The sequence below is a fragment of the Schistocerca piceifrons genome, chromosome X (genome assembly GCF_021461385.2).
Source record: "Schistocerca piceifrons isolate TAMUIC-IGC-003096 chromosome X, iqSchPice1.1, whole genome shotgun sequence".
Lineage (NCBI taxonomy): Eukaryota > Metazoa > Arthropoda > Insecta > Orthoptera > Acrididae > Schistocerca > Schistocerca piceifrons.
Window position 1 is genome coordinate 654,356,551 of NC_060149.1, and position 25,990 is coordinate 654,382,540.

The 25,990-nt window shown below is 44.2% G+C and overlaps 1 protein-coding gene across 4 annotated transcripts in view; it reads right to left on the minus strand.

The window, feature by feature from the left end:
• Positions 1–25,990, minus strand: part of LOC124721188 (GTPase-activating protein and VPS9 domain-containing protein 1) — a 362,758-nt gene that overhangs the window by 324,815 nt on the left and 11,953 nt on the right. For 3 of the 4 annotated variants that reach the window (XM_047246031.1, XM_047246029.1, XM_047246030.1), the window contains exon 2: positions 18,413–18,532. The exons of the other annotated variant lie outside the window; for it this stretch is intronic. In XM_047246031.1, the coding sequence (XP_047101987.1) occupies positions 18,413–18,532 (120 nt within the window). The remainder of the gene's footprint in view (positions 1–18,412; positions 18,533–25,990) is intronic. 4 annotated transcript variants of the gene reach the window in all.

The following is a 25,990-nucleotide window of genomic DNA, read 5'->3' on the forward strand; positions in this document are numbered from 1 at the left end:
ACAAATTCTTGTATTATATAAGCAAATTTTAATGAAAATCTAAAATGGTGGGTGATATGACCTGGATGATTTGACACAGAATGACCCTTTATGATGCACATGCAATGATATGGAAATTTTTTGTAAGTTGGTTTTGAGGGAGAGGGGTGGGTTTTTTTCGTTATGATTTTAGGGTGCAAAACTGCTACAGTCATTAGCGCATGGTCTGTGGCTTAGGTAAAAAAAAAAAGTGGAAATCAGCAGCAATGGGAGCGAAACTCAAAAAGTGGGGAAACAAAAAAACAGAATGAAAGCTTAGAAATAACTATAGAGGGGAGGTTGTTTTCCCCAAAAAGAGCTTCAAATGACCGACGTCATCTCACTGGCACTAATAAACTCAAGGAAGCGATCGGTGGAGCGCATGTCATCTGCTAAAATGGAAGATACATCAGGCAATAGCTGTAGACGGGCGCGTAGCGAAGTAAAATAGGGGCACTCAAGCAAAAGGTGTCTCACCGTACACAGTCGAGAGCAGTGGAGACAAAGCAGGGGAGGATTGCCACTTAAAAGATGTCGATGGCTAAAAACACAGTGCCCTATCCGGAGTCTAGTTAAAATTACCTCCTCCAGACGACTAGTTCGGGAGGAGGAGGTCCAAGCACAGGGAAGAGCTTTCACACCCCGCAATTTATTATTGGGAAGTGTAGACCAATGTGCATGCCATAAAAGAGCAACACGACGACATGAAACACTCTGCAGATCGGCGAAGGGAATCATGCAAATAGCTGGCGGAAGAAGAGAGACTGCAGCCTTGGTCGCTATATCAGCCACCTCATTTCCATGGATACCAACATGTCCTGGGATCCAGAGGAATCCCACAGAGATGCCCCCCCCCCCCCCCCCCAAGTGGAGCAAGTGGAGGCAGTCCTGAATCTGGTGGACCAGAGGGTGGACAGGCTAAAGAGTTTGGAGAGCGAGAAGAGAGCTGAACGAATCTGAGCATATAATATACTGTATCCGCTGATGGCGACGGATGTATTGGACAGCCTGGAGAACAGCGTAAAGCTCCCCAGTAAAAACCGAACACTGGTCAGGAAGCCGAAATTGATTAGGGGTGTCGCCAACAATATAGACACTCCCAAGTAGGATGGTGGCAGAAAACGCAAAGAGCACAGCACCGCTCACGTATTGCGTCATGGCACGCATTGTTCCACCATGGAACTGGGGGGTGCCAGGGCAAATCGGAGGTGCGAGGTATTGAACGTTCCGTGGCTGTAAGAATAACTTCTGTAACTTGAGTGACCTGATCGTTGACGCAAGGAAAGTGACGGTCATCAAATGTCGCTAGAGACGAAAAAAGCGTCCAATCGGCTTGGGCAAACTTCCAGCGTCTCGGGCGCATAGGTGGCAGTTGTAGCTGCAAATGGAGGACACATGGAAAATGGTCACTCGAGTGCGTATCAGCAAGAGCCAACAATTCAAAGCACCGAGCTAGCTGAACAGTACTGACCGAAAGGTCCAAATGAGAGAAATTCGTCGTGGAGGCAGATAAAACTGTATGTTCCCCAGTGTTGAGACAAAGAAGATCCGCTTGGTGGAAGACGTCAATCAATAGGGAGCATCGCGGACAAGGACACGGAAATCCCCACAGCGGGTGGTGGGCATTGAAGTCCCCAACCAGCAAACAGGGGGGCGGGAGCTGACCAAGGGGATGAAGGAGATCAGCTCTTGCCATCGGTGTGGACGATGGAATGTATACAGTACAAAGAGAGAAGGTGTATCCAGAAAGGGAAAGACGGACAGCAACAGCTTGGAAGGAACTGTTTAAGGGGATTGGGTGATAATGGGCAGTATCATGGAGAAGAATCGTAAGTCCCCCCCCCATGTGCTGGAGTGCCATCAACAGAGGGGAGATCAAACCGAACTGACTGAAAATGAAGGAAAACAAAGCAATTGTGGGGACGCAGCTTTGTTTCCTGAAGACAGAAGATGACCGGCAAGTAGGATCGTAAGGGGATCAACAATTCATTCCAATTGGCTCTAATGCCACAGATATTCCAATGGATAATTGACATAGGGTGGACAGAAAAGGGAAGAATTTTACCACGGTTGCTCTAAACTCAACAACTGCTGAGAGCTTGCGGCCGACAGCGTGGAACGGCATTCAGCCAAAGGCAGAAGATCCTGATCCATAGGTTGTTCGGGGGCAGCTCCTGTCACCAGCGATCGGCTGCCTGCAGTGCGCCTTGGCGACACGGAAGACGGCCGAGGGTGGTTACCGCCAGGTGGCGCTGTAGCTGAGACACACTGTGGCGGAGGAGGAGAGGAAATTGGTTTCTTATGAGCCTTCTTGGAAATAGGATGTTGAGATGAGGGAGGAATCGATGGTTGTGAAGTCGGGGTACATAAAAAATCTTCGCGAGTGTGCTCTTTTTCGGAAGTCCGGGTGTCTGATTTTGGGGCTCGTAATTTAGCAGAAGCCGATGAAGGGTGAGCCGTAGAGTGAGCAGGTGATAGTGGGGAGGTTGAACAGGCGATCTTTGCACTGGCCGATCTGACGACCGTGGCACTAAAGGTGAGATCACAAGTCTGCATGGCTGCCTCCTTAGCAGGCCAAGGAGATGCAAGGACAGTGCTATATTTACCTTCTGGAGGCACAGTGGGCTTTCGACTGGCGAATAACTTACGAGCAGCAAATCTAGACACCTCTTCCTTCACTCTGATTTCCTGAATAAGCCGTTCATCTTTGAAAATACGGCAATCTCTAGAGGAAGCAGCGTGGTCACCCATACAGTCGATGCAATGAGGGGATGGAGGTGGACAAGCACCCTCATGGGCCTCCTTGCCACATATAACGCATTTGGCCAGATTGGAACACGACTGGTTGGTATGATTAAACTGCTGACACTGATAGCAACTCGTAGGGTTGGGAATGTAAGGGTGAACTTTAATGTTCGATGGAAGTTGAACTCTGTTAAATGTCAAGAAGATAGTATGGGTTGGAACCAAGTCCGTGTCAATCCTTTTCATTACTCAATGTAAAGCTGTTACACCCTGGTCAGAAAGGTAGTTTTGAATTTCCTCGTTGGACAATCTGTTGAGTGAGCATGTATAAACCACCCCGCGTGATGAATTTAAAGTGCTGTGTGCTTCCACCTTGACAGGGAATGTCTGTAGCAGTGAGGTTCCCACCAATTTTTGTGCCTGGAGGGCACTGACTGTTTCTAACAAAAAGGTGCCATTTTGTAATCAGGAACAAGACTTTACAGGACCTGCAATTGTGCCGACACCTTTCTGAATAATGAAAGGGTTGACTGCGGAGAAGTCTTGACCTTCGTCCGATCGAGAAACAACAAGGAACTGTGCCAAGGTTGGAAGAATTGTCTGTGGCTGAGTCTCATTTAACTTTCACTTGTGAGCAGAAATTGTAGACATAGAGGAAACCATTGCGGAAGTATCCCACATGATTACCGGCATCTCCGATGGCGCGCGCGCTCCTTCCTTGTGGGGGCCCTCTCTGAAGGCACTCCCGCCTTAGGTGATTGTTCACACCTCAGGTCACACCTCCTGAGAAACGGACGGAGGGACCAATCGGCACATTTGGAAGGTCCCCCCCCCCCCCCCTGGGCCTGGCCGTTACTTGCGGGTAGGTACGTGTCCTACCTGTCAACCCGGGAGGGGGAATTACGTGTTACCCTGTCACCGGTTACGGGCGGGAATGCATGGGTCGGCCTTCAGACACGCACAGAGAGGAAAGAAAGAGAAAAGGAGGAACAAAGAAAGGGAAAGAAGAGAGGTCTCAAATGCCACAGCGGAGAAAAGGGTAAAGATAAGGGACAAGGAAAAGAGGACAAAGGGAGGACAGAGACTTTCCAGCATAGAAAGAAAAGGAGAGAGACTGTCTTACAGTTACAAGCGTCTGTCTCCAGACGTAGGCACGAAACATACTCCCATAGGGGGAGAAGGGGAATGGAAGAGGTGGAGGTGGGGGGAAGGATGTGGAAAAGGAAGGTACACAGCCCAGAAAGGAAAGAGACCCGCACTAGCTCGGGGTCCCGTGCTCGCCATGCATGTATCCACAAAAGAGTTGTGGATCCCCTTGGGGTAGGGGTGAGGGTAAGGGACTGTCTACATAATGTACAAAGATAGCCCTTTCACCTTTAGCTTTCTCCTCACTGAGGTCTTCCCAACAGTGGAGTTATTTTTATTTGGCACAACCACCATAATTTTTAAATTTTCTAGCTTTGAAACAAATATGTGGATACTGCATACACTACCTCAATAGCATCCAAGCAACTATTAATGGACATTGGTAGGAGGATACTTTCAGTGAGGTGCCTAAATGTCTATGGAGGGATTGTAGCCCATTCTTCCTCAACAGCCATACTACAGGAGGTAGTGGTGTTGGAGGTTGGCGTCTGGAGCAAAGTCAACATTTTAACTCATTCCCAAGATGGTGCACCCTGGTGTGACCAACTCAAGGCCTTCAACCATGTTCAAGACTTTAAACAGCATCTAAAGAATGTAGTTGTCCATAAACCACTGCTTCACAGATGCTGCTTTACAATGGGGTATACTGTGATGCTGGACAGTCATATCCTACTAAATGTTTCTTAACTGTATGCATTATGTAATGCTGTATAATGTGTTTTTACCCTTCTGCATTTAGCATTTTCTTGAGCACAATAAGGTGCCCTAACCACAAAAAGCAACCCCATACCATACCATACCATCACCTCTTCCATACTTCATGCTGGCACTACACCCAATTACAAACAACATTTTTCAGGCATTTGCCAAACTCAGACCCTTCCATCGGATTGCCACAGGATATGGTGTCATTCACCACTCCAAATCACTTGTTTCCAGTTACCCACTGTCCAGGCATCACTCTTTACACCACCTCTAGCGTTCCTTAGCACCAACTACAGAAATGTGTAGCTTATGAAGATCTGCTTGACCATTGTAGCCCATTCATTTAACTCCCTATTGTACGATAGACAGCACTACAACATTGTTTATGTACAAGTTTGGCACCACTCGGGCTTGAAAAGTAACTTAATAGACATATAGAATGCATTCCCTGGTGGAAGGAGGGAGGCATCATGACTCTAGGCCAGGTCATGACAATTGGCTTCAAGCCAAGTTCTGGAGTGTTATTGACTGTGGAGCAAGAGCAGCAAGGCACACCAGCAGTTGACAATGCCAATGTCCTATAGGTCAGAGAACATTTCAGAATGTGTGGTTCGCTGGTGGTGCGTGGGCAGCTGTAGCTGTGATTTCTGACATTTTGGACACAGTATTTTATTGCAAGAGCCGCTAATAAATCTATTTAGCATGTGCCTAACGAGGCAGTTCTTTTACCAAATACTGTATGATAATGTCTGATAAATTATTGAAACAAATGAAAAAAATGTTGTTACTGGTAACTCAATCAGTCGATCCTATCCTTTCATTGTAATGCCCAGCACTACAAAAACAATGATAGCAGAGCATGCTTGATTGACTGATTTGTGTTGCATTGTAAGTCAATTATGCGTGGCTGCTAAACTGGCTTTATTTTTCAGAATTCCTGGTGATGTGAAAGACCCAGCTTTTATCCATTGAGGGGATTACTGGTTATGAATTACAACAAAGGAAGATAGAACCAAAAGGCACTGTTTGGGATCTAGTTGAGAAAGTATACCACAATAGCCACATGCCTGCTTTAAAATGGATTACCAAACCAACCCAGGCAGGTTTCATTGCTGCCACAATTTGTGCTGCCTTCAAGGAAAATTTAAAAGTTACTGAATTGGAGAGAGGTTGTACTCTGCATCAAGTATGAAGTTTACATGCACAGTTTAATGATTATTATTAGACAGAATAGGTGACCTGGTTGATATGGATGGAAACCAGGAGCAATGTTTAGAAACCTATAGCAAAACCAATAGTGAATGGTTTCAGGCTTATAAGATGAAGTTAAATGAATCTGGAAATGAAGCCAACCAGAAAGATCGAAGCTGTGATGGCAAGCAAGTGACCTTTCAAAGTCTATTCCCAAAAATTCAGAATCCATTACAGGAGTTTCTGAGTGAATACACAGATTTATCTCTGAATTCAGCAGACCTGATAGTTAAGTGGAACTTCCGAACAGAGTGTGGACTATGGAAATGAGAGATTTGGAAGTATTAAGGTTGATAGCAGTAAAGGTGAGGGATGGGTTACTTGAAGAGGTATCACAGGTCATAGAGGAAAATAACACCTTAAAACAATTTCTGGCTATAATTTGCAGAATGATTCCTCCCAGAGTGCTTCAACAGTTAGTGAATAATCAATATGGTCATGAACAAGGAACTCAGGAATCAATGGTAAACTACACAGACTGCATTAAAAAAGAGTCTGGCAACTTCAGACCTCTCTCATAGTGAAGAACAAGTAGTATGTCTTTATTTTATGTGTGCTAACACCTGACAGTGGATAAGAGCTGTATTCTATAGTGTCCCCAAAACTCTAGCTCAATTAGAAGAAGAAATCTGTGAAATTCAGGCTATTGAAACCATAGATTCATGAAGGAATTGACAGACGAGGAAGGAAGGTCATCCAAATAACAGAAGATTGAATGGGGGAAGGAGGGGGCAGGTTTCCAGCATGGAAATTAGGGAGAAAAGTAAGTAATTCACAAGAAAACCAAGAAAAAAGCTATCAAACAATAATCTGTTGGAACTGTGGAGATTCGGAGCATGAGAAGATGGAATGTGCATGGGAAAAGGGCAAAAGGCAAGAATTATTACAGTTACAGCCCAGGAATGGTAAATTTATTAGCCCTGTTAAAGATAACGGACCACCACCTTTGCCATTTGTTTGTGCTTCACTGGACAATAAACCAGTGTATGTGCTGCTTGACTTGGGTGGTACTATTTCTGCCATCAATTACCAATGGTTTCTTGCTAATCAGGAAGTTTGTAAGTGGGGACGGTAGCAGCTAGATGCTGGATAATATTTTGCTGCAGATAAATCTAGCCTGAATGTTAAGATATATTACAGGTCAAGGTGCGTGTAAGGTCGGTTTAAGAGTGGTAGAAAACTTAGCAACCATTTTTATTTTGGGTGCCAATTTTACTGCTCAAGTTGGGTTTTCAATGTAATCCACAAGTTCATTTTTGATTTTGCCAGCATGGGCCAAGAGGTATGCTCATGTTTGCTTATGATAAACCTAGAACTGGAGCAACTAGTATGACAGACCCAGATTCTGTAAACAAGTAATTATCGCTTTTAGATGAATTTGTTTACATGTAGATCAAGGTAGTTTGTGCAGAAATCCCATGTGTCTTAACGCAAGAATTTGGTGTCATCAATTTGTTAGAATATTGCCTTTGTTTCATGGCAGTGATTGTACTGTTTTGGTTCCATAGAAATCAATGTCATTAATTTTTTGATGTACTGGCCAGGTTACATGCCACAGGTTGCTTTGCATGTTAATGCATGCAGGCTTTCAGAATCAGTTTTCTTTTCTTTTCACTAATTAGAGTGAAGCTGTAACATGTTGTCGCGCCTTGTGGCTGATTGTGAGCACTGAAGCAATCATTCCACTGATGCACCAGGTTGAAGATAATCATGTCCTGTTGTATGAAGAAGTCCATAACTACCTGCTGCACATCTTCATGCAGCTGCAATCAGCAACCCTTCAAGGCCTTTTTTAAGGGGCCGAAGGCTTGATAATTGCATGGGGAAAGATCAGGACTATAAGGTGGATGTTAAAATGTCTCCCACTCGGGCTGGTGTAACTTCCGTGTTATTACATTTGTGATGTGGGAATAACATCGCCATAGTTCAAATTTCTGGATTTACTGCAAGCACATCAGAAAGACACAAAGTCCATACTAATCACTTGCCTACATGTTGGTGCTTATATACTTGCATCAGAGTTGCACTACACTGCATATACGCTTCAGCATCACCCACAAATGGAGACTTGTTGATCGCCCCTTATATACAGGGTGTTACAAAAAGGTACGGCCAAACTTTCAGGAAACATTCCTCACACACAAATAAAGAAAAGATGTTATGTGGACATGTGTCAGGAAACGCTTAATTTCCATGTTACAGCTCATTTTAGTTTAGTCAGTATGTACTGTACTTCCTCGATTCACCGCCAGTTGGCCCAATTGAAGGAAGGTAATGTTGACTTCGGTGCCTTTACAAGTACGATGCACGATGGAGCTCCTGCACATTTCAGTCGAAGTGTTCGTACGCTTCTCAACAACAGATTAGGTGACCGATGGATTGGTAGAGGCGGACCAATTCCATGGCCTCCACGCTCTCCTGACCTCAACCCTCTTGACTTTCATTTATGGGGGCATTTGGAAGCTCTTGTCTACGCAACCCCGGTACCAAATGTAGAGACTCTTCGTGCTCGTATTGTGGACGGCTGTGATACAATATGCCATTCTCCACGGCTGCATCAGCGCATCAGGGATTCCATGTGACGGAGGGTGGATGCACGTACCCTCGCTAACGGAGGACATTTTGAACATTTCCTGTAACAAAGTGTTTGAAGTCACGCTGGTACGTTCTGTTGCTGTGTGTTTCCATTACATGATTAATGTGATTTGAAGAGAAGTAATAAAATGAGCTCTAACATGGAAAGTAAGCGTTTCCGGACACATGTCCACATAACATACATTCTTTCTTTGTGTGTGAGGAATGTTTCCTGAAAGTTTGGCTGTACCTTTTTGTAACACCCTGTATAGGGGGATGAGGATTGCTTGTTTACCAGTTCACATGTATAATAGAACCAGCTGGACGTTAATAGCAGCCAACCCAGGGCAATTTTGCCTAAAACTCCCACCAGGAGCCATTGATGGTCTTCCAAAAAGGGAAGCTAGTGTCTTAATTTTTAAAACTGAGTCAGTTTTGTAATTATTCTGAAGATCTGTTTTAAATGCAACATTATTTAGGGAACTTGGTTTTACAGTTGTTGATGTGCCCCTCTTGTTTCTGTTGCAAGACATACCTGTTATTACTTTAAGTACATGATATGTATTCACAGTGGCGAATACGAACAATCATCATCTGTACAAGGGAGTGATGACAATGAAAATCTGTGGCAGACTGGGGCCTGAACCCTGATTTCCCACTTTATTTGAGCAGTCGCCTTAATCGCTTTCACTGTCTGTGCAGGACTCACAGCCAGACCCAAACTTCCATATGTTGCCGTTACTGCATCACAAGCTGTACTCGCGCACACATTATGTAATTCCTGTACATTTTAATTGTAAATTGCTGCCTGGTATCACTGAATAAATATGATATTGCTGTGCCTGCATAGTTCAGAAAGAACTTTGCACCATTGTTCTAAATAACACCGGCAGTGCAATATCGTATTACTGCAATTTTAATCTGTTTGCTTATTGAGCTAGAGACTTGAAGGCATTTTACTGTGTGGTTCAAATGTGATTTGCTGAAGTTTGATGGTTTCTTGTGTAAATGAGTGTGCAAAATTGCATTACTGGTAACTCAATCGGTTCATCCTATCCTTTCATCCTAATGTCCAGTACTGCCACACTATGCACAGTCATTGTGATAGGTGAAATGCTGGTGGCACTTTGGAATTCATGGGTGTTTCCTTTTGTTGATTTCATGTAATTTTTTAGAACCGTCCTCTGATATACTTGATAATCCCCATCCATCAGCACATGTGGCCTGCCTGGTCTTTGTCTGTGATAGTCTCTTATCATTTCCACTTCACAATCACATCATCAACAGTCAACATGGCCAGCTTCAGAAGGGTTGAAATGTCCCTGATGAATTTATTACTCAGGCGACATCCCACAACTAAATTATTTTCGCAGTCGCTGATCTCTTCCGACTGACCCAGTTTACTGCTACTGGTTTTCTACTGACAACACAATACTCTCCACCTCCTTTTATGCTGGTGAGTCGATTTCTAATGATATAGAGAGGTCAGTTCCACATTACATAGGGATGTCTGGTTAATTATGATCAGAGAGTGTATATTGAAACTGATTCGGTCTGCGTATCTCCTGAACCTATGTTTATTCCACTGGAGTGAGTGGAGCCATCTCATCATTAAAAGATTTTTCTTCCCTTATATTTCACTCAAGATGGAGATCCTGGAACAACAAAACATAGTTGATGGGCTGTAGGGCTAGACAGTTCCACAGTTTCTGCTGGAGGAGGAGCAAATCACAATTTGAATGTTTTGACCAACTGAATCAATTTTTCTTTATTTCCTATTTTCCCCTTAATGTTTCCTTCTCAATGGATACTGGTGAAATTTCTGCATTGGCAAGGAAACAGATCAATGTTGTTGTGACTGCCTTCAGGGATGGCACAGAGCACTCTACACTGGTGGCATTTGTGACCTTTGTCAACAGTCTGGAGGAGATTCCAAATTTAACATTAAGTGCAATCTTGCCAATTCATTTGCACCAAATATGGTTTGCATTAGTATTACTTATTCAAGTGTATAACTCACCAAATTTTTTAAGTATTTTTAAAATATCACTTGCAAATGAGGTCATGAGCATAGGTGGTGACAAACAGTCCTACTTAGCATATACTGCTTGTGGTCCAGACATTTCCTCAACACTCATTCATCGCCTCTAGGTATAGCTCATCTTGGGGTAAGAGTCTCTGAATAATGTTTGTATCACCCTCATGACTCATGTAAATCCTTGTTATCTCTGTCACCCACTTTCCCATCATCACATCCAACAGTGTCCATTAAAGCATTCACATAGTGTACATCCACAAAAGGCTTGTTCTGCCGATAAACTGGTAACTCAGAAACCCACAGCTCAACATTTTCAAATCAATTTGCTCTATCTTGGACCATGAGTAGTTTACGGGTAACTTTCAAAACAGCGTAAATTACTCCCGTACAGTTTGAAAAAACCAGTGGCATTCACAAATGCAACCCTAGGTGAATACACATATATTTATCACTCTTTGTGTGCAGAATCTAACAGTTGTTGTGTAAGTTGAACGAAAAATCTCTGCTATAGCCGACTTTAATACTATTTTAAGTGTAAAAAGATGACTATATCCCTCACTACAACATCTACATTCTGCTGCAGTTACTGAACTTCCACATCATCTTATATTTCAATTACTTCATAATTTCACCAAATAACATTCACTATCATCATATATTTATAAAAAAGTATATTATCTGGCAGTGGTGTATATTATTATTATTGACAGAGGCGTGGAATGTGCTGAATTTAGTTACAGGACACAATATTCATTTTTTTTCTCTGAGAATATTTGGAGAATGTGGCTGAAATAGCTGACTTGTTCCTTAACTATTTTTTGGAGCTCTATGAGAGGTTCCAGATGCTGTAAGTATAACAAAGTTGTTTTCTTTTTTAATTTCTAGTTATCATTCTTTATGTCACTATCCAGAACCAAGTCATCATACAATAACAATGTAAATACAAACACTATACTGTGTATACAAGCATCAAGATAAGATAATATCTCAGAGTGGAGGCACACCTATACCATAAATAATTACGTTATTGCCACTTCTTTATAATATTTAGATTCAGCGACAGGAGGAAAAATTTATGATCGTTGTGTTGGTGTCACAATTGTTTTAAGCGTTGACAAGTTAACGATAATGTGATAATGAGCAAGTCCTTAAACTAAGTTCTAATGATTTTTTTAATTACATTACATCAACACTGATCAATGCTGTTGAAGAACTGACTTGTGCACATAAAACAAATAAAAGATGGTGTTGGTTACATAAATAATGTCAATCTCAGAAACACTGTCTCACATGGTACACATAATTCCATTTAATATCTTCTCCTTTGACTCCTGTTGCAGAAATGGCTTCTCCAAAAACAAAAGTACTGCCTTTCCTTATAAAAATTAGGTAACTGGATAGTTACAGACTGCGCACTTTCTTGACATAGCAAGAAAATAAACCAACAAACTGAGGACAGAGCAGCTGAATGAACAAGACCAGAATGAATGAATTTTTCACATGTTGGAACCAACTGGCTTCTATCTACAGCATTAGTGTGACAAGCAACAGAGCGCCAGTAAGTTAAATGTCCATGTATAGCACCCATAGGATGTTTCCAATTACAATTTGGTTGGTACAAGTGGAGTGTGCTAGTGGAGGGAATGTGCTTGAAGAAGTATTCAAAGTGAAAATCCAGTTTTTGTCTCTTTTTACAGATTATCAGCACATTGTACAGGAGTTTACATTTCACTACCCGTAAAACTCAGTATTTTATTAAAACACGCATTGCTGAAGATGGTAATTATGACAATTGTGCTGATTTCACACGCACCAATGAATCTAACATGGCTCATCTTCACAATTTCAGAGCAACAGTTACTTTCTGTAACAGTATTAATTAGTATTGCTCTCAGGTGTCTAGTCATGTGCTGTTGTTTATGTGACACTATATTTCGAAAACATACTTTGCCGTCATTTTCAGGTGATACTTTGATGAGTGTCTTCACTACCTAGTGTGATGTAGTGAGGATACTCATTCTACAGATAGTACCTGAAGATGACAGCATGATACGCTGCCTAAATACAGTGTCATATAAACAACTGCTCCCTGCTGCCCACCTGGAAGCAATAAAAGTGGTTGCTTTCCTGAGAAAGCTTAACATCACACAGTATCAAGTTGGATACAGCATTTTTCCATGCAATTACCATGTTCATCACATCCAATGACATTGACAAAAATGGTAGGATTTATGAGGACAGTCTAGAATTTTGCATAAGAACTGAAAATGTATGCATAATGGAGAGTAGTGTGAAAAAAGGCAGTATTTGGAACAGTGAGCAATGTAACCGTGAAATATTTTTATAATTGACATCTCATAGAGGAGACTACAAAATCCGTCAGGTTAGTTATTTCACCACCCCAAATTCACTGCTGTTATGTTCTGTACAAAAGAACACGTGTGTGTTGCAATATGTATGGTAACATCACCATTTGAAAATGTAATTAGAGTGGCAACTGATACTCGACAGTTTTAATGTGAAATTGATACTTAATGCGGATAAAAAGGTCTTCTCAGATGTGCATATTAACATTCTCTTTGCTTTCATCATTTACTCGCAACCAACTTACGCATTTTATTATTATTTTGTTTGTTAAGGTGCAGCCATACCAAAGAAATGTGTAGCAGAGTTTTTCGGACCACTTGGTTTTCAATATATTCCTCATATCTTCTTTGCACATTCTTTTGTATTCTTTTGCTGAAGAAAGAAATATAACCACAATATAGTAAAAAGGTTTACAGCCATACTCCCCACCATGCACCATTTGGTAGCTTCTGGAGTATGTAAGTAGATGCAGATATGAAGAATTCCGCCCGTTTCTTGCTGAAGCACTACTCTGTATAGTGCTGCCCTTGATTCCTACCACAGACTTTGCTTTGCTGGGCTTTAGTGTAATTATTTTATGTGGGTGCTTTGTAACACTTACTTTAATGGAAAATGCAGTAATGTAGTGACAAGAGGAGTTCTACTATTAACATTTTCCTCCTCTGCATTAAGAAAGGGTCAGTCTTCCACTATGAATAGTTATAACTCGAATGTCAATTGTGATAAGATGCGAAGTTTTACAAGCCAATAGCTCAGCACCCCTGTCCTCTATTGAGCAGTTCCCGCGTATTTGTTCAGATCTTGATAAGATTCCAAAGTGGCGCAAAGATTGGCAACCTGCTTTCGATGTTCAGAAATGTAAAATTGTGCCGTTCACGAATTGAAAAAAGTAGTATCCTGTGATTATAATATCAAAGAGTCACTGTTGAAATTGGCCATCTCTAACAAATACCTGGGTGTAACACTTCGTAGGGATATGAACTGGAATGATCACATACGTTCAGTCATGTGCTGCCCTTGATTCCTGCCACAGACTTTGCTTTGCTGGGCTTTAGTGTAAAGCAAGTGGTAGACTTCCGTTTATTCGTAGAATACTGGGGAAATGTAATCAATCTTTACAAATCACTCTTGCAACCAGTTCTAGAATGTTGTTCAAGTGTGTGGGACCTGTAACAAATAGAATTAAAGGGGATATTGAACATATACAGAGGTGGGCAGCACAAATGGTCACAGGTTTGTTTGCTCCATGCAAGAGTGTCACAGAGGTACTGAAGGAATTGAACTGTAAGACTCTTGAAAACAGATTTAAACTATCTCAAGAAAGTCTCATAACAAAGTTTCAAGAACCAGCTTTAACTGGTGACTCTAGGACTATAATACAATCCCCTACATATCACTCACATTGGGATCATGAGGATGAGATTAGAATAATTACTGCACACGCAGAGGCATTCAAACAATTTTTCCCACACTCCATATGGGAATGGAACGGAAAGAAACCTTAACAACTGGTACAATGTGATGTATGCTCTGCCATGCTCCTCATGATGGTTTGCAGAGCACAGGTGTAGATGTAGATATAGATAATCAAAGCACATTTTTGCACACATTCACATAGTCTAAATAAAATTAGGGTTGAACAGTGAAACATTCTACAATCTTATTTTATATTCAAGTGGGTAAATAGTTCTGTGAATCAACTGTGCTGCCTTTTATGAAAATGGGTGCGAGCAGTTCCAATAGCTGGAAACAGTTCTCTGTCAAATGGACCAGTAGGAAATAATTATAAATAAGACTAGAGACAATTCACCTACAAATTTCATACGCAACTTAACACAGATTATCTTCTTGAGTTTTACCTATTTCAACAGTTCTTCAACATCACTAGTACTAAAAGTGTTTTAAGTGGCATGACACATATCTATGTCACTCGATATTGCTGCAGAATGGCAGCTGAGTTGTGTCAATCATTCTTCCTTTTCCACATGGGAAATGTAACAAACAGAGAACTATGTCAACATTTAAGGCTCTGTTTTGCTATTATTTGCTTCAATTTCTGTTTTATTAATTCTAATCAAGACGGTCAAAATTATATAGAATTTTGTAAAGGTTCTGTGACAGGATTTTGCTATTGCAGTTAATGAAGGCTTGCCGCATAACATTTCCAGAAGTGAGGTGTGTTTTAACATTCACCTGTCTGTAATTTTACGATTATCTAGCAGACAGTATTTCCTAAATGGCTTAATGATATTGTTGGTATACCACAGGAAATCTTATCACTCTGCTACCTTCACATTGTCATAGATCATGAGTGCCCATTCATTGGAACTCTACAAACAGTCCCTCAACATGCTCGTGTCTTGAATTACACGATCCTGTCAGAAATGAAATGTCCTCCTTTTATCCAGTGCACAATGCATTTAGACCTTCCTTTTTGTTTCCTAGCCCTCTGAACCATATTAATGATTACTGCTACTAATGCATCACCATCACTGATCACAATCTCTGAATGGGTAGCCTCAATGTTTGTCAATTAAAATTCTAATGTCATTTCATTATGATCTACTGCAATTTATTCAAGTATCTAGCTGATTGATTTTGGGTGGGGGGGGGGGGGGGGGCGAGGGGGGTTACAGGACTAAATGGCGAGCTCATGAGTCCCACAATTTAAAAGGTATGTGTCTAAGATAGCAGCATCCACTAAAAGTGGGCAGAACCAGTCAAGAGGGCTCAAACTATAAAGTGAGGAAACTAAAAATACACACAGTAGAAAGCATAAAAGAGTAGGCCAAATCTAAAAACTGGAAAAACAGAGGAATAAAAGAGCAATCTTTGCACTGGGAAGTGGTCACGGGTCCCAGACCCAGAAAACACAAAGAGAGGCCGCAACCACAACCACTCTGCCCCTGCTTCTGCTCCTGCTCCAGGAGGGAAGTAAAATCTTATAACAGAAAATAAAGACAACTTTCGTGAAGGAAACTGAGGAGAAGTCCAACCATCAATGAATTGTCTGCTAAAATTAAATACAATAAATCCGGAAGGCTATACTTAGTAAGAAGTGCCAAAAGAAGGGAACATTCCACCAAAATATGAGACATCGCCAGTCTGGCTCCACAACCACATTGTGCGGGGGGCTCATTATGCAAGAGAAAACAATGGGTGAGCCTAGTATGACCGATGCATAGAGGGTTTAAGACAGTGGATTCCTTCCAAGAGGATTGGAAGGAAGAATGCCAACCTGCAGTAGTCTCCTTGCTTGCATGGAGTTTATTATGGAGAGCAGTAGAGCACCACAAGTCATTAAATTTTTGGGCCAGGAGAGATTTAATGTGTATCCGGTTATCTGCACTTGGAATCATGAAATGTAATGGGGGCTTAAGTATCTGCCTCTCCAGCCAAATGATGAGCCAGTCCTTTCCCTAAGATGCCCACATGACTTGGGATCAAGAGAAAGACAACTGAGCAGGCTGCACAGCCAATGGAAGAGAGGTGGTCATGGATAGCGGAGACCAAAGGATGATGAGAGTAGCATCAGTCTATAAGCCTGCAAGCTGCTTATTGAGTCAGTACATATTAAAACACTGTGGAAGGAAGCCTTAGTAACAAAATGGAGGGCTCTGTTAATGGCTAGCAGTTCTGTTGTGAAGATACTACATAAACCCAGCAGGAAACGGTGTTCCATGCCAGTAGGAGATGTAAAAGCATATCCCGCCTAATCTATCATTTCAGAACCCTCAATGAAAAAGATGGTAGCACCCTGGAACTCTTCAAGGATGGGACATACAAGACGACAGAATATCACAGGGGTGGCAGGGACCAATTGTTGTTGTTGTGGTCTTCAGTCCTGAGACTGGTTTGATGCAGTTCTCCATGCTACTCTATCCTGTGCAAGCTTCTTCATCTCCCAGCACCTACTGCAACCTACATCCTTCTGAATCTGCTTGGTGTATTCATCTCTTGGTCTCCCTCTACGATTTTTACCCTCCATGTTGCCCTCCAATACTAAATTGGTGATCCCTTGATGCCTCAGAACATGTCCTACCAACCGATCCCTTCTTCTAGTCAAGTTGTGCCACAAACTTCTCTTCTCCCCAATCCTATTGAACACCTCCTCATTAGTTATGTGATCTACCCATCTAATCTTCAGCATTCTTCTGTAGCACCACATTTCGAAAGCTTCTATTCTCTTCTTGTCCAAACTATTTACCGTCCATGTTTCACTTCCACACATGGCTACACTCCATACAAATACTTTCAGAAACGACTTCCTAACACTTAAATCAATACTCGATGTTAACAAATTTCTCTTCTTCAGAAATGCTTCCCTTCCCATTGCCAGTCTACAAAGACCAAAGGAACCCAGAATATGTCAGTCTTAATCCGTGGTCAAGGCACCATCCAAGGGGGGAAGGGCAGCGACTACAGGAGGGAATGCATGGGGCATTTTCCAATGAGTGGAGATGGAGATCCTGACGGAGGGAAGTGAGACGTATTCCAACTGCCAATCCCACCCAAGAGCGGGTATCAGGAGGGAGACATCCCACTTTTGCAGAGAAGATGGGGTGCACGAGATGGTCAGGGAATCGTCGAATGGCAGCAGTGTAAAATACTATGAGTTGGCTCTGCCGTATTTTTGGAGGGGGAACTCTCACTTCTACAAGGAGACTGTCAACAAGATTAGTGCAAAAGGCACCGATAGGCAGACACACCCCATAATGATCAACAAGGTCAAGTAGTTTCAGAGTGGAAGGAGCTGCTCAGCCATAAACATGACAACCATAATCTAGTCTGGACAAAACTAGGGCACAGTAAAGATGGAGGAGACTACCACAGTCTGCACCCAAAGATGTGTGGGCCAGGAAGCGGAGAGCATTAAACTTCCGCATGCACATAGTCTTTAGGTGGTGAATATGAGGCAGCCATGTCAGCCTTTCAATAAAAAGAAGATCCAAGAAACGGGATTGTGTTACCATATCTAGATGCTGGTTGCCTAAATAAAGTCAGGGTGTACTGTGGGTCGATGGCAAAAATGCATAACCTGCACTTTGGAGGGAGCAAAATGGAAGCCATGGGAAAGGGCCCATGCAGAGACCTGTCGGATGGCACCTTGGAGCTGGTATTCTGCAGATGCTACCGATTGGGAGCTGCATCAGATGCAAAAATCATCCACACACGACGCTGGGGTGACCAGAGGCCCAACAGAGGTTATATGACAATTGAGGGTGATGAGGAAGAGTATGACAGTCAACACAGAACCCTGTGGGATACCATCCCCCTGGATCTGAGGGGTGATGAGTGAATTGTCAACTTGAACCCAGAAGAGTTGGTCGGATAAAAGCTCATGGATAAAAATTAGAAGGAGGCTGCAAAAATCTGAGTCATGGAGGGTAACTAAAACATGACAGTGCCAAGCCATGTCTGCAATATTTTGGTCAATTAGAAGACCCCCACCCGTAGAAGTGGCACTCCCTCAGAAGGTGTGGTGTGCACTGAAGTCCCCGAGGAGGAGAAATGGCGGCGGCAGTTGCTGTAGTAAGGTAGGCAGGTCAACGTAAGGAAGAGGCTTACCTGGAGGGAGGTAGACACTGCAAATGGCGATTGCTGGGGTCGTTCGCACTCATACCACTATTGCTTCCATGTTGGTAGTAGATAGTATCGGAAGTTCCATGCGGCTTTTCGTGGATGATGCTGTAGTATATAGAGAAGTTGCAGCATTAGAAAATTGCAGCGAAATGCAGGAAGATCTGCAGCGGATAGGCACTTGGTGCAGGGAGTGGCAACTGACCCTTAACATAGACAAATGTAATGTATTGCGAATACATAGAAAGAAGGATCCTTTATTGTATGATTATATGATAGCGGAACAAACACTGGTAGCAGTTACTTCTGTAAAATATCTGGGAGTATGCGTATGGAACGATTTGAAGTGGAATGATCATATAAAATTAATTGTTGATAAGGCGGGTACCAAGTTGAGATTCATTGGGAGAGTCCTTAGAAAATGTAGTCCATCAACAACGGAGGTGGCTTACAAAACACTCGTTCGACCTATACTTGAGTATTGCTCATCAGTGTGGGATCCGTACCAGATAGGGTTGATGGAGGAGATAGAGAAGATCCAAAGAAGAGCGGCGCGTTTCGTCACAGGGTTATTTGGTAACCGTGATAGCGTTACGGAGATGTTTAACAAACTCAAGTGGCAGACTCTGCAGGAGAGGCGCTCTGCATCGCGGTGTAGCTTGCTCGCCAGGTTTCGAGAGGGTGCGTTTCTGGATGAGGCATCAAATATATTGCTTCCCCCTACTTATACCTCCCAAGGAGATCACGAATGTAAAATTAGAGAGACTCGAGCGTGCACGGAGGCTTTCAGACAGTCGTTCTTCCCGCGAACCATACGCGACTGGAACAGGAAAGGGAGGTAATGACAGTGGCACGTAAAGTGCCCTCTGCCACACACCATTGGGTGGCTTGCAGAGTATAAATGTAGATGTAGATGTAGGTATGATGGGGGATCCAGCCACTAATTATATCAATGGGAACCAAACTGCAGACCTGTCCAGATACCAACCCGGGGCCAGCATGGTTCCGACAGAATGCCTGATAACCATGAATCGTTGGAGGGTGATCATCGCAGAAGTGTGTTCCTCAAAGAACAAGACAGAATGCAGAATAATCAGATTTCCAGTATGTGACGGTAATATCCACTGGATTATTGTGTGGCAAGAGTCCAAGTTAGACATAAAGAAGCCGAGGGGATGTCAGGTCACTGGGACAATGGTCTTCACTGACAACGATTGCATGACATCCACAAATAAGGTGTCACAATCAGGTTGCGAGGGGGAAGATGGCACGTCCGGGGGCACTGGAGGGGGTGGGCGTCTTGTCTTGGGACTTATGTTTTCTCCTTCTTTTCTTTTGGAGGTTGAGGAGGGCAGGGCATAGATGGAGAGCAGGCTTCTGCAAGATCCTGAACTGAAAGAGAGCGGGCAACCTTGGGGCGCACAGATGGTGAGTCGCGTGGCCAAGTTGTCATAGTAGGCTTCCAACCTCAGAGACACCAGGGGGAGGGTTCCCAGGGGATGGGGAGTGTGTGGGGTGGGGGGGGGGGGGGGGGAGGACATCCCCATCATTGGCAGGTGCCGAAGAAGGGTGGCACTTCTTTGGCTGAGGAGGGGAGGGGCAAACAGAGGGGAGGGCGTGGGAAGACCAGAGGACAGGATTGGGTAAGAAAGAGTTAAGAAGGGGAAAGGATGTAACACATGCAAAAGTAGAAGAAATCAACAGTGGGTGGAAGATATGGGCCACTGTCAGCCAGGTGCCGCACCGACACTGACGTGGGTCATCCCGGGGCAGCAGGTATCTGTGTGTCACCCAAGTCTGGCCAATGCGGAGCCAGCAGAGAACACAAAAGTCCCTGCGAGAGGCCTGCATGGAGGACTGCCACACATTCGTAGTCTCCTTAATGGCACGCAGTTTGTTGTGCATGCTGAGGTTGTGCCATTTCGATTCCCAAAGCTGCAAAACCTTGCGGAGTAGTACTGAGCGCAGGTCAGTTGCAGAGAAGCCGAGCTCCATAAACAGTTTCCGCATAACCTGTTTGGCCAGCCTGTCAGCAAGTTCGTTGCCTAGGATTCCGACGTGACCAGGGGTCCACACAAACACCACTGAATGACTGGACCATTCCAGGGCATAGATGGACTCCTGGATGGTCGCTACCAAAGGATGACGAGGGTAGCACTGGTTGATAGCTTGTAGGCTGTTCAAGGAGTCAGTACACAGAAGAAACGGCTCCCCAGGGCATTTACAGATGTGCTCAAGAGCACGAGATATAGCCACCAGCTCGACAGTGAAAACATTGCAGCCATCAGGCAAGGAATGCTATTCAATATGTCCTCCATGGACATATGCAAAGCCGACGTGAGCATCAGCCACTGAGCCGTCGGTGTAAAGCACTTTGTGGCCTCAGTACATGTCAAGAATCGAGAAGAAGTGGCAGCAGATAGCCACGAGGTTAACTGAGTCCTTAGGGCCATGTGAAAGGTCCAGGCAAAGCCGCGGCCTAGGTGTACTCCATGGGGATGTACGTGAATGGACCTCAAGTATAGGTGGTAAAGGCAAGGACTCCAGTTGGGAAAGAAAAGATCGGACACGAACTGAAATTGGAAGCCATGACCAGGGCCACCGATACAGGAGATGAACCGCCATGGGTGGGAAAACGTGACGTTGATTCGGATGCGCAGGAGAACTACGAACATGTACAACGTAACCAGTCAGCAGTTGTGCACGCCTAACTTGCAATGGAGGGACTCCAGCCTCCACAACGGCGCTGGTCACCGGACTCGTCCTAAAAGCTCCTGTCTCTAGGCGAATGCCACAGCGGTGCACTGGGTCGCGTAGACACAACGCCACCACCAAGCCATAAACCAGACTCCCATAGTCAAGGCGAGACTAAACAAGGGCTCTGTAGAGCTGCTGCAGCATAGAGCGATCTGCACCCCAGTTGGTGTTGCTCAGGCAGCGGAGGGCATTAAGATGCTGCCAGCAATCCCGCTTAAGCTGACAGAGGTGAGGAAGCCAAGTCAATCAGGCTTCAAAAACCAGTCTTAAGAATCAGTATGTCTCCACTACAGGGAGTGGATCGTCATTAACGTAAAGTTCTGGTTCTGGATGAACAGTATGACACTGACAGAAGTGCATACCACACAACTTTGCGGCCGAAAACTGGAAACTGTGGGCTAGAGTCCATGACCGCACCTTGTGGATGGCTCCTTGTAGGCGCCACTCAGCAACACCAGTACTGGTGGAGCAGTACGAAGTGCAGAAGTTGTCTGCATACAGACAAGGTGAGATGGACGGCCCTACTGCTGCTGCTGCTAGACTATTAATGGTCACTAAAAACAGAGACACACTCAATACACATCCCTGTGGGACCCCATTCTCCTGGATATGGGGGGAACTATGGGAGGCCCAACTTAAGACACAGAAAGTACGAAGCAACAGGAAATTTTGGATAAAAATCAGAAGCCAGCCTCAGATACCCCCCTCGTATAATGTGGCAAGGATATATCGTCACCAGGTGGTGTCATACGCTTTTCGTAAATCAAAAAAGATGCAATCAGGTGTTGGCATCTGGAAAAGGCTGTTCAGATGGCAGACTCGAGGGACACAAGGTTATCAGCGGTAGAGTGACCCTGGCAAAAGCCGCCCTGATATGGAACCAGTAGGCCACCTGACTCCAGGACCCAACTCAACTGCTGACACACCATATGTTCTAGCAGCTTACAAGGAATGTTGGTGAGGCTGATGGGCTGATAGCTATCCACGTCAAGTGGGTGTTTACCGAGTTTGAGCACTGGAATGATGGTGCTCTCCCACCATTGCGATGGAAAGACACCATCTCACCATATCCGGTTGAAGATGACGAGGAGATGTTGCTTGTAGCCAGATGAGAGATGTAAAATCATCTGACTGTGGATCTGACCTGGCCCAGTAGCTGTGTGGGGGCAATGTGCAAGGCCACTGAGGAGCTCCCACTCTGTAAATGGAGCGTTATATGATTCACTGTGGCATGTAGTGAACGAAAGAACTTTCCCTGCGGAGGGCAGGGGTACGCACTGCCGGGAATCAGGTTTCCTGGAAGGCAATGCAGAAAGCAGGTGTAAAGCTTAACAGTTGCTGTAGCTCAGCCAGGCGGTGGAAGCAACCGCTGCAATTCCACTGGAGGATGACATCATTGAGAGACTAAGAAGTTATGGAGCATTCATCCAGGCAGTTTTCACCTCAGGGTCACCTGCTGCCACCAACTTTTTGCATTAGCAGTCTATATCCATTTTGTCTGGGGGTCCAGCGAGATCTAGGTCCTCAGCGGACGCCAGAATCTCCACCTCATCCGCAGAGGTTGTAGATAGTGGTGGTGTGGGTGCCACCGCTATTCCCTTGGTCTTGGGGATCTTCTTTATGGATTTCTCTCGCTCCTCCTTGGGTTTCCCTGGCTTGGAGGACTTCACTGGTTCAGTCTCCGGAACTGATGCTGAGCGTGAAGCCCTACCACCAGCTGCTTTTCAGCTCTTCAGCCACTGGCAGGTGTTATCTTTCCCACTAGCAGAAACCTGGGAAGTGAGTGACCCAAGGGACCCCTTCCTAGAGAGAGAAGCTGAAGAAGACTTAAGCTTCTCCGGCTCAGAAGTGGGGACCGATATCTCTGATGGTTGGGGAGGGGGGGGTTGCTCCCGAAGTAGATGGTGCGGGCAACAGACAGGGAAGTGCTAACCCCATCAAGGGGGCAGGTGTTGTCTACTGGTTCTGAGAGGTGACAGGAATGCGAGGAACTGATGGGCCCATGACTGTTCTTGTAATGGCAGTGAAAGAGAAGGTCATAGCCACAGGATTTAGGCGCTCACATTTCCTCTTAGCCTCAGTGAACGTAAGACGGTCCAGGGTCTTATATCCCATGATTTTCCTTTCTTTCTGTAAAATCCTTCCATCTGGCAAGCAAGGTGAATGATGCTCTCTGCAGTTGAACACAGATGGAAGGCAGGGCACATGGAAGTATTGGGATGTGATGGACATCCACAATCTCAACATGTGATGCTGGAAGTACAGCGGGAAGACATGTGGGTGAACTTCCTACTCAAAGCACCACATCGAGGGAGGGATATATGTCTTGACGTCACAGCGGTAGGCCATCACCTTGACCTTCTCGGGCAATGTGTCACCCTCGAAGGCCAAGTTGAAGGCACTGGTGACAACCTGATTATGCCTTGGACCCCGATGGCACACTGGGCAAAATGAACACCTTGCTGCTCTAAATTGGGGTGCAGCTTGTTGTCAGACTGCATAAGAAGGTCCCTGTACAATATAATAGGCTGGGCCATATTTAAACTCTTATGGGGCGTGATGATAACAGAAACACCCCCCCAACTTGTCACATGCGAGTAATGCCCGTGACTGGGCAGAGGACGCTGATTTTATCAAGACACCCAGAGTGCATTTTGGACAAGCCCTCCGCCTCCCCAAACTTGTCTTCCAAATGCTCCACAAAAAACTGAGGCTTCATGGACATGAAAGATTCCCCATCAACTCTCGTGCATACAGGATACCGGGGCAAATAATCTTCACTGCCATCCTTCACCTGGTGGTCCTCCCATGGTGTGGACAGGGAGGAGAACAATTTGAGGTCATATTTCTTAGCACTGAAGTTAGACTTTGCCCACTTAGAGACTGCTGGCATTGGACCACCAGCAAGAGATGACATAGTACGCTTCATGGCGAGTCATTCGCCCTGATGCGACCCACTCTGACTAGGGGCACTCCCCATGGGAGCCACCCAGCCTCAGCAAGGGCCACCTGGCATGATGGCCATTGCCGGGAATCCCGATGCCCCAGGGAAATGGGCATCTACTCCATGGCATACATGGGGAGTTAATGGCGCAGGCATCAGCAGAGCAGTCTCTGTGTTGTCATGGGGCTACAACCAACAGGGTACATGGGGATATGAGGTGCTAAAAAGTCCATGGTCATCGGCGACGCAGAAAGCGACAATGCATAGTGCAAGGTGGGAAACACATCGAGGAAGGTGTCCTCGCCCAAGAGATGTAGAATGAGCAGGACTGAGATGCAACGATGCAAAAGTAGGCTAAAGGTCTCAATTCGCAATGGACATGATGCACCATATAAGGCGCCCTTTCCCAAGTGGCTCGCTCTTTGGGAAAATTCAGAAAGATGGAGGTCAAACCTGACAGGGGACCATCACATAAAGCCAAAAACATGTGGACTCCTTTTAGTCGCCTCTTACGACAGACAGGAATACATCATGCCTATTCTAACCCCCGGACCTGCAGAGGGGTCATGAATATGCGAGCGACTCGAAAAATTCATAAGTAACAGAACCCAACATGTTGTCGTCGACAGTAAGTGTTCATCAGACACATGGGTATCACCAGGAGTGCCCCAGGGAAGTGAATAGATCACTGTTGTTCTCTATACGCACAAATAATTTGACGGGCAGAGTGGGCATCAATCTGTGGGCTGCTAGATTTGTTACCAGTAGGTTTGAACAACCTGTGAGTGTTACAGAGATGCTTTGGAAACTCACTGGAAGGAAGGCGACGTTCTTTTCGAAGAACACTACTGAGAACATTTAGAGAACTGGAATTTGGAGAGGAGTGCCAAATGATTTCTACTGCCGCCAACATAAATTGTGCGTAAAGATCATGAAGATAAGATACGAGAAATTAGGGTTCATATAGAGGCATACAGACAGTCATTTTTCCCTTGCTTTACTTGCGAGTGGAACAGGAAAGGAAATAACTAGTAGTGGTACAGGGTTCCCTCCACCACGCACCATACGATGGTTTACAGAAATCGATGTAGGTGTAGAAAGAACACTTATTGTTTGTGTGCTTTCATTTAGCTATCTTGTGCAGAGTCAATTTAATCTCTACCTTGCTCATGTTTCTGGAAACATTAGGGTACTATTAAATAAGTGGTGTACACAAGTGAATTAACATCTGTAAGTAGCTGCTAGAGCACAACAATATGGTTTGTTTTTGACAATCACCTCACACATGGTTTGTATTGGTGGTGGTGATGGTGGTGGTGGTGGTGTGAAGAAGTTAGCAGAACATGTAGAGTGACAAAAATCTCAACTGGTGGCAGCAGTAAGATACTACAAAGGTAGCCTGTAATGTACCAGAGCTACAAATGTTAAATGTATGTGTGGTCAAAAGCTATATCTCCTCAAGGAATTTGTCCCTGTTTACAGCACTGGCATCTTCTACATCTACTCGGTTTTGTAATAATTATTTGGATAAATCTTAATCAAAAATCTGTACAAACAGATAGTCCAAATCAAATTCATAACTCATATAGCAGTATGTGTGGTTTATAAAACAACGGAAATACCTTAACAAAGATTATTAATACACCACTTGACCATTATTAGCAAGTTATACAGCCACGATTTGGGCTAGAATGGATCCATACAATTTGTGAAAAGTTCCCAAGATGAATATTGTAATGTCACCCTGTCATGAAACCATCCACATAATAAGCTCATTTCATACAACAATGCCACATTTAAAAAATTGCCGTTTCCTACTTATGAATATCAATATAGTTGTTCTAACATGTGCTTGCACAACTGGT